Raw genomic sequence first — 13,007 nt, 5'->3', positions numbered from 1 at the left:
TGAGTATGACATGTTTGTTATTTTATCAAAAAAGAAGCTTTAGCATCACTTTAAAGTGATTCTAGAAGGATTTGTTTTTCTTTTAAAATAACAAACAAGTTATACTATGTTATACAATGAATTTGCACATGGCTTCCACGATCCTCTTCCCCTGCCTTTTACAGGTAAAGTTAAAGCGGTTGTAAAGGCTCAAGGGTTTTTACCTTCATGCATTCTACGCATGAAGGTGAAAAACCTTATGTGTGCAGCAGCCCCCCAACACTTAACTGAGCTCCCTCTGGGCCAAGCCACACTCTGTGTGTGAATGGACATGCAGAGCAGCGGCTTGGGAGTGAGTCTGCTTGGGTGCACCCATAGCAAGCTGCTTGCTCTGGGGGCACTCAACAGGAGGGAGGGGCCAGAAGTGCTGGTGGGGAACCCGAGGAGGATCGGGGCTGCTCTGGGCAAAACCACTGCACACAGCAAGTAAGTATGACATATTTGGTTTTTTTTTTTAAATAATAAATTGCCTTTGCTATCACTTTAAGATACACATAATTTTAGCTGCCGTTTATCTCTAAATCTACTCCTCTGCTTATGCACTTTTCCATTATATGCTCAATTTGACTTCTCTATGTTTTGACAGGTTTACATGAAGGTCACCAACAGAAAAAACATGTGAGCCCTTGAATTTAGTAGTAAGAAGACAGATTCAACCAAATGCTTTCCTGTAGCTGCTGATGAGACCTGCACAGCAATTAGAAGACAGTTTGGTATTCTGAAGGTATTTTGGTTTATTCCTGTATACAGAACTGTTCCAGGTCAAGTACTGTCATTTTGGATGTTTTCTTAAACAGTCTACTTCAGATTACAGCATAGTAGTTCAAGGCCTCCTTCACACAGACAGGTTGGTGCGAGTGCTGGATTCCTATGGCAAAGAATCTGTGGATTCTTGCTGCTGGAATGACCAGGTTATGCGAACAGTATTGGCCAATCAGCCCATTTAAACTAATGGCGGGCTGACAGTGGCCACTGGTGAATGCATGTAGCTGCACACAGAGCGATTAGCTGTGGGTTCATCCAGGCTCGGACATCTGTCCCAGACCGCATCTCATCACTCTGTATGTGGCTACAGCATTCAGCAGCCATCGCTGTCAGTCAGACATTAGTTTAAATTGGTTTGAGTAGCCACCATTCATTTAAATGGGTTGAGTAGCCACTGCTGATCACATAACCCAGTCATTCCAGCAGCAAGAATACGCATTTTTACCGCAGGAATCTGACGGCCACCACAACCTGGCCATGTGAAGGAGGCCTGATTGAACTGAAATTTTATCATTCTAAAATACATAATTACTGCACTCTGTGCCACTTCTTTCCTGATCCACCCCTCTGTTTTGGACCAGGGAGGTACTGTATGGCCAAATTGGATCACTGGCAAGGGAACCTGTTAGAAAAATTGCAATTCTTCAGAGCCTCAATGACTGCAAGCTGCCCAGTTCCAAAAAAAGCATAGTAGCTTAACATAATGTATTATTTCTGCCATGCTTCATGACTGGAACAAGGTTTACTGATATGTAGTATTTTGCGTTCTTCAAACATGATAGCTAGGTAGGAACACCCCACATGTATTGTGCATTTGTGCACACAGTATTATTCTAGCAGTATCATGAAACATGACTCTGGACTAGGGGTTTTTCAGGGTTTTTTTTAGGACATGTTTTAGGTGCTTTATGCAATATCAAAACATTATCTTCCTAAATTTCCAAATGTACTCATTTTATTGGAAGCTATGGATGAACAATACAAATATCTACAACAATACCTATACAGATAACAATCCTGATGTGTCTTGCAATCGAATAAGTCCTAGGCTTTTCTGAACCTAAAGAAAGGCACAGTAAATGCTTTTTACCTGATGTAGCGTTTCTGGTCATGTAGAGTGGAAGGTGTTTCCAACAGTTTATCCAAAAGTAATTTCCTCAGTGCTTCAATTCTGGTTTCTACTTCAGTATATACTGAAGGAAAATAAAACACATAAGATCCAGTTATACTCAGACTAAGGACAACTTTGGATTTTCAGTAATGCAACACTAGATTACTGCAACTCCCTCCTCACTGGCCTGCCTCGCCGCTGGCTATCCCCATTTCAGTCCATCCTGAATACGGCTGCCAGACTCATTCACCTTTCCAACCGCTCCATCTCCGCCAACCCCCTCTGCCAATCCCTCCACTGGCTTCCGATTGCGCAACGGATCAAATTCAAAATCCTAACACTGACGTACAAAGCTGTCCACCATACTGCCCCGAACTACATCACTGACCTAATATCCAAGTACCGCCCAACGCGCACACTCCGCTCCTCACAAAACCTCCTTCTCTCTAGTTCCCTGGTCTCCTCCTCCCATGCCCGCCTCCAGGACTTCTCCAGGGTGTCACCCATCCTCTGGAACTCCCTGCCCCAACCCATCAGATTATCACCTACTCTCCTCTCCTTTAGGCGCACCCTGAAAACCCATCTCTTCAGGGAAGCCTACCCCACCCCCTGCTAACTTGCCGACCTCCTCCACTCTTCCTACCACTCCATCCCCCACAGCTATCTCCTCCTGTGCTACCATCCCCTCCCTCCTAGATTGTAAGCTCAAAAGAGCAGGGCCCTCGATCCCCTCATGTTTTGCATTGTATTGGTATTGTTCTGTCACATGTTCTGTCCCCCTTTGTAATGTACAGCGCTGAGCGAACTATCTGTGCTTTATAAATACTGTATAATAATAATAATAATAGTCTTGCAGAATTAAGTAAAACATTTAACAAAGACTAATAAGATATCTTTAAAGAAAGATGAAATCCTCAAAAAGGTCACCATTTCTAGATTTTTTCTCTTGCAGCTAGAAAGTTTATTGTTGTTATTGTTTAATGAAAAAATAAAATCTATCGCCCTCCTAAATTTATTACAGGTGATGATATAGTACTGCACGTTAATTGCTGTACATTCACATCAGCTCCTGTCCTCGAGGAGCTTACAATCTATTTTACCTATCTTGCATGCAAACACATACTAAGGCCAATTTAGACATAAGCCAAAAAACAAATCAGAATGTTGTTGGTGTGTGGGAGTTAAAGCGGAGTTCCAGTGAAACTGTAAAAAAATGCTACAAAAACTGTAGCTGCTGACTTTTAATAAACACCCACTCACCTGTCCCTTGATCCCGCGGTGTCCTCATCGCAGCCTGTTTCACCGGCCGTCCCGTGTTCCCAGCACCGGCATGTTCAGTGTGGGCACCTGGCTGTGACAGCTTGCGAATAGAGCTGCACTAACTGAATGGTCCCGTAGTCTTCTAGGACCTGTCACATGTGGGGTGGGTTGGTGGAGGAGGACAACTTTTGCTTCCGACTGCCTAGGCGATTGTAGCAGAAGTGGGTGCCAAACGTTAATGGGGATCAGGGACCAGTCCTTAAACTGGAACTTCCTCTTTTGGGTGGAGCTCTGCTTTAACTGGATTATCCACAGGAATCTGACACATGCCCAGGGAGAACATGCAAACTCCATACACACAGGATTTTGGTCAGGACAACATGCTTTACATTATAAATCATATATTGTACATAAGCTAACAAAAAGACAAATTATGTTTCTCACCTTTTTTGAAAACCTCAACTTCAGTCTTTCCAAACAAGGACTTTGCTTTTTCATAGTCATTAATGACAACATCATAGTCACCCTTAGAAGATGAGAAAACATAAAGGAGTCAACAATATAATGCGTAAATAAGGAAAGGCATTAAAAAAAAAAAAAGAAACACAGTCTGGATGCATTTCTGGATATGCATTTTTGCTGCATTTTTTTTCATCGTTTTAAATGAGTTTTGTCCCCTCTTTTTTCTCATCGTTTACTGGGGGGTTTTTTGTGTTGCTATAATTCCTTTTTGATTCATTCTGGATTGTTCCAGTACAATTTTGATGTGTTTTACTGTGTTCCAGTACAGTTCTGAGCAGAAAAAAATGCAACATGTTCTACTTTTCTTTCTGCACTGGAACGCATTGGAATGGACCACACTGGAGTCAACTAGGCCATTGGAACTCATATAATCTACTGTCCATGCATTTTTGATGCATAAAAAAACCACACCGGACTGCATCTGGTATGAAGTGGCCCTTAATAAAATGTTCATATGGTCACAAAAACAGTTATGCAGTCAGAAGCACGTTATCCTAACAATCTCCATTTTCATAGTCTTACCGCCTCTTTCCTGTTTCAGTAGTGTAGTGTGTCTGAATTCTCCTTTTATTTTACATTGCAAAAGATAACTTTTGCAGATAATTCCAACAAAAATACATCCCAAATAATCTCTCATTTTACAATTTTGGCCTGTGTAATCAGCTGATGGCATTGTGATTAATACAGGTGCACATTAAAGCTGAACCTAGATCCAATATGTTTGTTTGGACTCACCTTCTGAATGTTCTTTTCAATGTTGAGTGGAAGGTTAAATAAAAATTTGAATCGCTGGAGAACATTAAGTGCATTCCGAGTGGAATCAGCTTTATCCTTCCTGCCAAGTACTTCTTGGAATAGTGTATCTGCTGTTGTACTTGCACCTGATTACAGAAAGCAAAAACTCTGGTAATGCAAAGAAAACATAACTTGTCTTTAGGAAATTTTATTTTCTAATATATTTTCGTTAACTGCACTGCTGTACTCCACACCAACAACGTTTTGACGTTAGATGCAGTTTAACAGTATCAGAGGGATTTCAAGGGCTCCCCATTTTGAAACAACTACTGACTCCTGATTCCCCAGGAGTTTTTCTTTAAAAGTGGTTGTAAACTCTTACATATACCTAGAGAAGTAACTGGCCTCAGGCCTCTGGAATCAGGAAACAAATCCTCCTACATACGTTGTACCTGTTTTACTGCAGTCTCCTCTTCTCTACATGCGTTCAAAGTTCACAATTTATAAAGGTTATCTGAACTTTCAGAAAACAGGGGGCGGAGAGCTGAAATTACCAACATGAAAGAAAAATATATTTGAAATATATTTTAAAAATATTCTTCCCAAATATATTGACATATTTGAAATGCTGCAGTTTTGGCCATATTCAATATATTTCAAAATATAGTTCAATAAAAAAAAAATTATATATATATATATATATATATATATATATATACACACATACATACACACTGCATGTTGAAATGTGTTTTACTACAAATAATATGAAAAATATTTTCAAAAATACATTTAAAATATACTGTATGTCTTTAAAAATACAGATCTACATTTTTTGAATGCATTTACAAATATATGTAAAAATATATTATATGTTAAAATAACTTTTTTATATGTAAAAAAAATATGAAGAAAATATTTAGAGAATATATGTTTTAAAAGGTGTTTTTCATATATTTTGTAATATATAAAAAACGCATTTCAATATGCAGTATATATATATATAAATATATATTTATTGAAATATATTGAATATGGCCACAATTGTAGCATTTTAAATATATGTCAATGTATTTGGGAAGAATATTTTTCAAATATATTTCAAATATATTTTTTTTCCATATGGGTACACATTGCAGAGCTCAGGGAGCAGAGCTGGTTGGAGAGAAGGTACACACCCCCTTCAAACAGCACATAGGAACAGAGCTGAGACTGTCAATCACAGTCTGTGCGCTGGAGATCCCTCCCGTCACCTGTATATTATATGTTAAAATAACTTTTTTATATGTAAAAAAAATATGAAGAAAATATTTAGAGAATATAAGTTTTAAAAGGTGTTTTTCATATATTTTGTAATATATAAAAAACGCATTTCAATATGCAGTATATATATATATAAATATTTATTGAAATATATTGAATATGGCCACAATTGTAGCATTTCAAATATATGTCAATATATTTGGGAAGGATATTTTTAAAATATATTTTAAATATATTTTTCTTCCATATGGGTACACATTGCAGAGCTCAGGGAGCAGAGCTGATTGGAGAGAAGGTACACACCCCCTTCAAACAGCACAAAGGAACAGAGCTGAGACTGTCAAGAACAGTCTGTGCACTGGAGATCCCTCCCCTGTCACCTTTTTTCTCTTGGTGTCAGGAAAACTTGTCAGAAGTGATTCATGCTGATAGCAGAGGAACGAACCATCAGGCAGAAATTACACTTAGTGCTTTGTTCATATTTCATGTCTGATGTTTACAACCACTTTAAAGAACACATTTTTTTATTTCTAAAAAAGGAAGAGCTGGCAATGTGTTATGAACACCGACATCCATCAGGCATTCTGGTCTTACAAACACTTTCTCTATGGGCATGAGTGCGCTATTGTGATATAAAAGGCCATCTATACAACTTGGAAATAGTTCCCCGTAAATTATCCTAAATATTCCTTTACTTAAACGAAAAGAAGATGAAAAACTGGAAGTATTTTGGGCCGTTTTGATCACTGCCAGCAGAAAGTCTCTACATTATCTGGTCTAGTGACCATACTTTAAGCAAAGATGAAAAAAAATGACATCAGCCTCTCTGGGTGGCTTGCGTGCCATATACTCTCTTCAGCACTGTGGGTGGCCCAGCCAATCTGAACACAGCTGAGCTAAAATAATTGTTTAATACAAATAACACTAAAACACTGCAGGAATTTTACAGCTCTAAAGTAAAAACTAAAGCTTTCACTTGTGTGAAGCCAATGTTTCACCTAACAACGAGAAATAGAAGGGTAAGAAAAGAGCTAAAATCCAGCACACAGAAAATGTGCAACTGCCTAGCAATTAGACCAAGAGATGTAACAGCCGTCAACATGCTCAATAGCCATTTACTTAATAGCTGCATACCATTTATCACTGACTGCCATTTAGTAACAGCCTAGCAAATCACAGCAGCTCTGGTAACAGGCTCAACCTTATTCAAGCACAGGAGTTAATTATGCTCACCACTGATACAATTAGTAAAATACATTTAAAGGCAAACTCCAGTCAAACTTTTTTTTCTTGTTTTAGTTTTTGATAGGGTGAAAGGGTTAAAATGTCTATCTTTTTTTTATTGCTGTCTGACACCAGTGGAAAGATTTAACTTAAGTACTTTGTGGAATGGAAAAAAAAAAAAAATTGATCCCACCTACAGAAGCAAGGACGGCAAAGAAAAGCCCTTTTGTTTAGCAGAGGTTACAACCTCTGTCATTTTTTTTTTTAATCGGCATCTGTGCCTCTCGATTCCTCTTACTTCTTGTGTGGTCAACAGGGTAGCAAGTGAGAAGAAATAACCCCAGTGGAGATACAGACCATAGTAAAAATCCAACAGAGGGTCTAACTACTCCCAATTTATCTAAAATTAAAAAAGAAAGAAAATAGGTGCTGTAGCTGTTCTCCTCTGGATGACTGAAGATGCTCTGAGTATGTACCAGCTATATGAAGAAGGCTGCCCAGTACAGGCCTCAAGAGTTGAGCAAAGGAAAAATTGTGGCAGATGGCAAAGCCCGTCCATATGCACCTTGCTCTAAATGCTGGCTATAAACTGGTTTGGTTGCCATTCTTGTTCAGCTTGCGGAATATGGCGCAGGGACTCATTAGATGCTTTCAACTGTTGTTGTGCTCTGCTGGGCTTCTGGTGTGTCCCTGCACCTTTAACCACCTCGTGTCTGGCCGTTGTATATAAACGGCTGGATGGTGGCAGTGCAGGGTCGGGTGGATGTTTATAAACGGCCTCCACGCATCCTGCTTGTGCGCGCTCCCTGGGAGCGCGCAGCACCGCAATCCGATGCCCGCTGTGTCCTCCGGACACAGTGGAACACCGATCGTTGTACGGGACCTCTGTACGAGGTCCCGATCATGTGATCACTGATTGGCCAATCAGTGATCACATGCAGAGTAGTAAGCAAGATGTCACTTCTGACATCATTGCTTACTACGTGTGAAATCTGTGAATGATCACAGAGGTCACATGGTACAAGGCTATTCACAACAGCCTTGTACCATGTGACAAGCTGTAACCAATCACAGCTCACACAGTAGTTCTCAATGGCTGCAAGAATGCAGCCAGAGAGAAGGAGAAATGATTACTGTGCCGGCCCCCCTCCTCCCCTGGCGTGGCGGCGTGGAGGGGCTGGCTATCCCAGGCCAACCTGGGCTCCGCGGCACTGTGGCTAAATGGTTAGCACTTCCGCCTGGCAGTACTAGGGTTGCTGGTTCAAATCCTGACCACGGCATCACCTGCCTGGAGTTTGCATGTTCTCCCTGTGCCTACGTAGGTTTCCTCCGGGTACTCCGGTTTCCTCCCACTCTCCAAAGACATGCTGGTAATTGGCTCCTGTCTAAATTGGCCCTAGTATGTATGAATGTGAGTTAGGGACCGTAGATTGTACGCCCCTTGAGGTTTAGGGACTGATGTGAATGTACAATATATATATGTAAAGTGCTGCGTAAATTGACGGCGCTATATAAGTTCCTGTAATAAAAAAAAAAAATTGTATTGATGCAGAAAGCAGTGTTGACATGACGACCTCAGCACTGCTCTTTGCATCATTTGGGACTGCCCATCTCCGGGAGAAGATCGGAGGAATTGGAGGACCCTGCACATCATGTGGCTACCCTGAGGACATCTGGAAACAGTAAGAAGAATCATAGAAAAACACACCAAGTGAGGGAGAGCCTAGCACCCAAAGTTGTGCTTTAATATTGCTTTTCTTATTGACTCTATTGCATCTGGTGAATTTTCAGCAAAATCTCCTCTATTTATTGAAAGGTCTACGAAGCAAAACCTCCAGTTTCGTTCATCCCTATTAATGACAGATGTAAATGCTGTTTATAATAGCATGACTAACTGCAGATATGTTTTAAATACTTATAAAGGCGATGACATGGTAAAATAAAAAGCAATTCTTTTAGAAGACCCTAAATTCTAAAAGACATTAATTGCAACTAGATTATGGAGTTATGCAGAATAATTAAACAAATATAAGACCCAAATAACTAAAAAAGAAAATGCAAAATCTGAAGATGACTGGCATAAAATGCAGCAATTCATTACCCTAGCAAGTTAAAGCAATATCAAAGATTGTGTTTTCCTGTATATTTAATTTTAAAATATTTAAAGCAGTGGCCTCGGAGTTTATTTAAAATTTTAGGAAACGGAAGAAAAGTCAGAAACTCCATCATCAAATCTTACATTTTCTTTGCATAATGCGTTTGAGTCACTGTGTACTAAGTGAATTTAGATTTGGAAATAAGTGTGATCGTGTTAGAAGAAGTGGAATGAAAGCAAGCTGTTTAGCTGTTAATAGATGTTTTTAAGGGAATATAAAACTTACTTTTCAGAACCTTTTCCAATTTTTGCGTCATTGAACCTTCCACTTTTTCCGTACCATCCGCTTCTAATTTTTGATGGATTGCTGGAAAATAAATGGTCATCAGAAAATGTACACAAGTCGCACTTAACAGTTCACAAACAGCAGCCCTTATACAATTTCTACCCAAGCAACCTTAGATAAAAATATCAAACTCAACATTTCCTGAAAAATGCAATTTAAAAAATAAAGGTGAAATAATGATTCAGAATTGTTCTATCCAGTAAGCAAAGCAAGAATTTCATAATTTTTGCAAAAACTTTAGTAAAAGATGGTTGTGCAACAATAAAGAATTAAAAGAAGGATTCACAATTTTTTGTACTTTAAGGTCTGGAGTTGTATGCACTGGCATGGTAAAGTAAAACGTTTTTTCAGATTTATTTTCCAGATTTGAATAGAGTGGAATAGGGTTACAGCCTTTGTCGGGTTGTTCCTGCTTTTTGTTTCCCTTTGGTGGCAATCTATCCTCACTATTTGTCCTTGTGACCAATGTCACTGAGACAAGCGAGGCAAAATTCCATATGTTACACTTGTCATTGGAATACTCATAGGGAATAAAGTTGTGGAAGCACTTGTTGCAGAAACAAATATCAAAGGTAGGATCTTGGGGGATCTCTGCACTTGGGGAGACTTCGAATCACTTCCTACTGTGCCCCAGGGGACTGCAACTGCAAGAAAATGTCATCGACTGAGATATAAAAATTTGACAGAGAATTTAACATTCACCTCCTCTATCTAAATCTCAAAAAAAAAAAAAATATTTTTGGTTGGCGTTGCACTTCAGCTTTTTTTATCTTAATGATGTCGTGTAGGACGTTGAGGGCACATCCACATACTGGGAGCAGAGGAGACACATGATATTAAATAATTAATATTTTCCTCACTGGCGTTCAGCTTTAACTCAAAATTACTACTGTCCTTTTGGATATATTTCAATATTGAAAAGCTTTTTAGTCTGCTGCATACATAAAGTATTTAGGACATACAATGTACTAGAGATCTAGAAGAATAAAGGTGCAATTTGACATGTACAGCGGGTAAAAGAAGTACAGTATTTGAACACGTCACCATTTTTCTAAGTAAATATATTTCTAAAGGCTATTGACATGACATTTTCACCACATGTCAGTAACAACACATGCCAAGAAACCAAAACAAATAAGTTCAGAAATTAAGTTATGTGTAGTAAAATGGAATGACGCAGGGAAAAAGTAGTGAACGCATGAAGAAAGGGAGGTGCAAAAAGGCATGGAAAGCCAAGACACCAGCTGGAATCTATCAGTAATTAGAAAGCAATCCTGCCCCTTTGTCAGTGCAAATTTATATCAGCTGGTTCAGTCTCAACTGATGGCCTATAAAAAGGTGTCTCATTACCAAGATGTCACACAAGAAACACTTCATGATGGGTAAAAGCAAAGCTCTCTCTCAAGATCTTCGCAACCTTATTGTTGCAAAATATACTGATGGAATTGGTTATGGAAGGAGTTCTAAACGTCTAAATGTTCCAGTGAGCACTGTTGGGGCCATAATCTGAAAGTGGAAAATATATAATTTCACCATATACCAGACAAGACCAGGTGGTCCTCGCAAGATTTCTGACAGAGGAGTGAAAAGAATTATCAGATGAGTAGTCCAAGAGGCAAGGACCACTTATGGAGAGCTCCAGAAAGACCTGGAATTAGCAGGTACAATTGTTTCAAAGAAAACAATAAGTAATGTACTCAACCGCCATGACCTGTATGCCACGCAAGACCCCATTGCTAAAGAAAAAGCAAATTTGTTTCACGTTAGCTGCATAACATTTAGAAAAGCCTGTGAAATACTGGGAGAATACAGTCTGGTCATATGAGACCAAAATTGAACTCTTGGGATGTCATAATACACACTATGGTTGGAGGCCAAGTGGCACTGCACATCAACCTAAAAACACCATCCCAACAGTGAAGAGGTGGGACAATAGCAAGGCAAGGAACCCAAATACCATAGCCAAGGAAACTATCAATTGGTTTTAAAGAAAGAAAATAAAGTTGCTAGAATGGCCCAGCCAAACACCTGACTTGACTCTAAAAGAAAATCTATGTAAAGAACTAAAGATCAAAAGTTAATTGAAGATGCCCACAGAACCTTCAAGATTGTTTTGTGTGGAAGAATGGGCCAAAATCACACCAGAGCAATGCATGTGACTAGTTTCTCCATAAGGGAGGCGTCTTGAAGCTGTCATTACCAACAAAGGATTTTGTATTGAAGTATTAAATACATTTCAGTTAGCGTGTTCAATACTTTTTCCTGTGGTCATTCTATTTTATTACACATAACTTAATTTATGAACTTATTTGTTTTGGTTTCTTTGTATGCATGGATTGCATGGGTTGTTACCGACATATGGCAAACTGTCATGTCAATAGCACCTTTAGAAATATATTTACCAAGAAAAATGGTAACGTGTTCAATACAGTATTTATTTTACCTGCTGTATCTCTTTTGTTATTGCATTTTTTTTGGGTGCACATAATTCTTCTTATGGGAAATGTTTGAAAATTTGCTATACATATTTACTGTAGAAAAGCATTTAGGGTTGCAGGCAAAGCAGTATATAATAAAATGTGGCCATAATTATTCAAGCAAAAAGTTGACTTTAAAACCAGCATCTGCAGCAGCTTATGCTTAGGCAGGCCATACATTATAAAATGTTCTTGTACAATTTTCTTGTAAGCTGGTCATAGATGGTTAGAATCTCGGTTGGTTCAGCAAGGACTGTCCAAGATTCTAACCATCTATGGGCAGGCTGCTTGTACCCAATATGATTGGTTTAAATATTAACCGCGCTCCAATATCCACAAAGAAGTGTAAATCAAAAAGTGCTAAGTGCTTATAAATAAATACAATATGAAAATGAATGATATAACGTGACTGATTATATAAAATTATGACTTGTGAAAAATAAATTAATATTAAACGTAACTAATTATATAAAAATATAACTAGTAAAATAAATTCATATCATTATCACGTCACTAAATGTGCATTCCTTATAACAATGTGCAAATCTTCCATCAGTGAAAAAAATTCATCATATAATTTGATAAGTGAGATTAAAAAAATAAATAAGAGATTAAAAAATAAAAATAAAAAATAATAAACATAATAAAAAGTCTCTGAAAAAACAACAATAATATCCCAATGTGCAAAGTGAATGTCCGGCTTAGATGGATATACTCTCCTTCAATATGAATAAAAATAAAACATAAAAATATAAAATAAAAAATATATTTATTTTTAATCTTATTTTTATTTTTAAATATATATTTTTTATTTTATATTTTTATATTTTGCATCAAATAATTATACATGAGTGTGCAAAGAACCTCGCAGGTTAAGTAGTATAATGAAAATATAGGAATTGTCCACTAGAGTAGTGGATTCGAGGCTGAACATCTAGGCAGAGATCCAGATAGGTATTTTATCTACAATAACATTAAGATATACCAAGCACAGTAGATGCATGCAAAGTACAGATGTATCTGCAGTATTGGTATTTACCATATGTGTTGGAATGTATTGGTATTTATGTGTTGGAATGTATATGTAGACATTTTTTAGGATCGATCACGATGTATGTATGTATATATCTTTGAGAGAGGATCAGACGAAAGCACCGGGTAAAGTAATTG

The 13,007-nt window shown here is 38.1% G+C and overlaps 1 protein-coding gene across 3 annotated transcripts in view; it reads right to left on the bottom strand.

Moving 5' to 3' along the window:
• The window catches only part of EXOC2 (exocyst complex component 2), a 262,822-nt gene that overhangs the window by 146,381 nt on the left and 103,434 nt on the right, over nt 1–13,007 (bottom strand). For all 3 annotated transcript variants that reach the window (XM_089686128.1, XM_089686129.1, XM_089686130.1), the window contains exons 6-9: nt 9,301–9,381; nt 4,433–4,578; nt 3,620–3,701; nt 1,895–1,997 (exon numbers count right to left, since the gene is read on the bottom strand). In XM_089686128.1, the coding sequence (XP_089542254.1) occupies nt 1,895–1,997; nt 3,620–3,701; nt 4,433–4,578; nt 9,301–9,381 (412 nt within the window). The remainder of the gene's footprint in view (nt 1–1,894; nt 1,998–3,619; nt 3,702–4,432; nt 4,579–9,300; nt 9,382–13,007) is intronic.

The sequence above is a fragment of the Staurois parvus genome, unplaced genomic scaffold (genome assembly GCF_062004578.1).
Source record: "Staurois parvus isolate SC_StPar_1 unplaced genomic scaffold, SC_StPar_1.0 ptg000391l, whole genome shotgun sequence".
In the NCBI taxonomy this organism is placed as follows: domain Eukaryota; kingdom Metazoa; phylum Chordata; class Amphibia; order Anura; family Ranidae; genus Staurois; species Staurois parvus.
The sequence above is the reverse complement of the archived record's forward strand: the minus strand, read 5'-3'. Positions and strand labels throughout refer to the sequence as shown.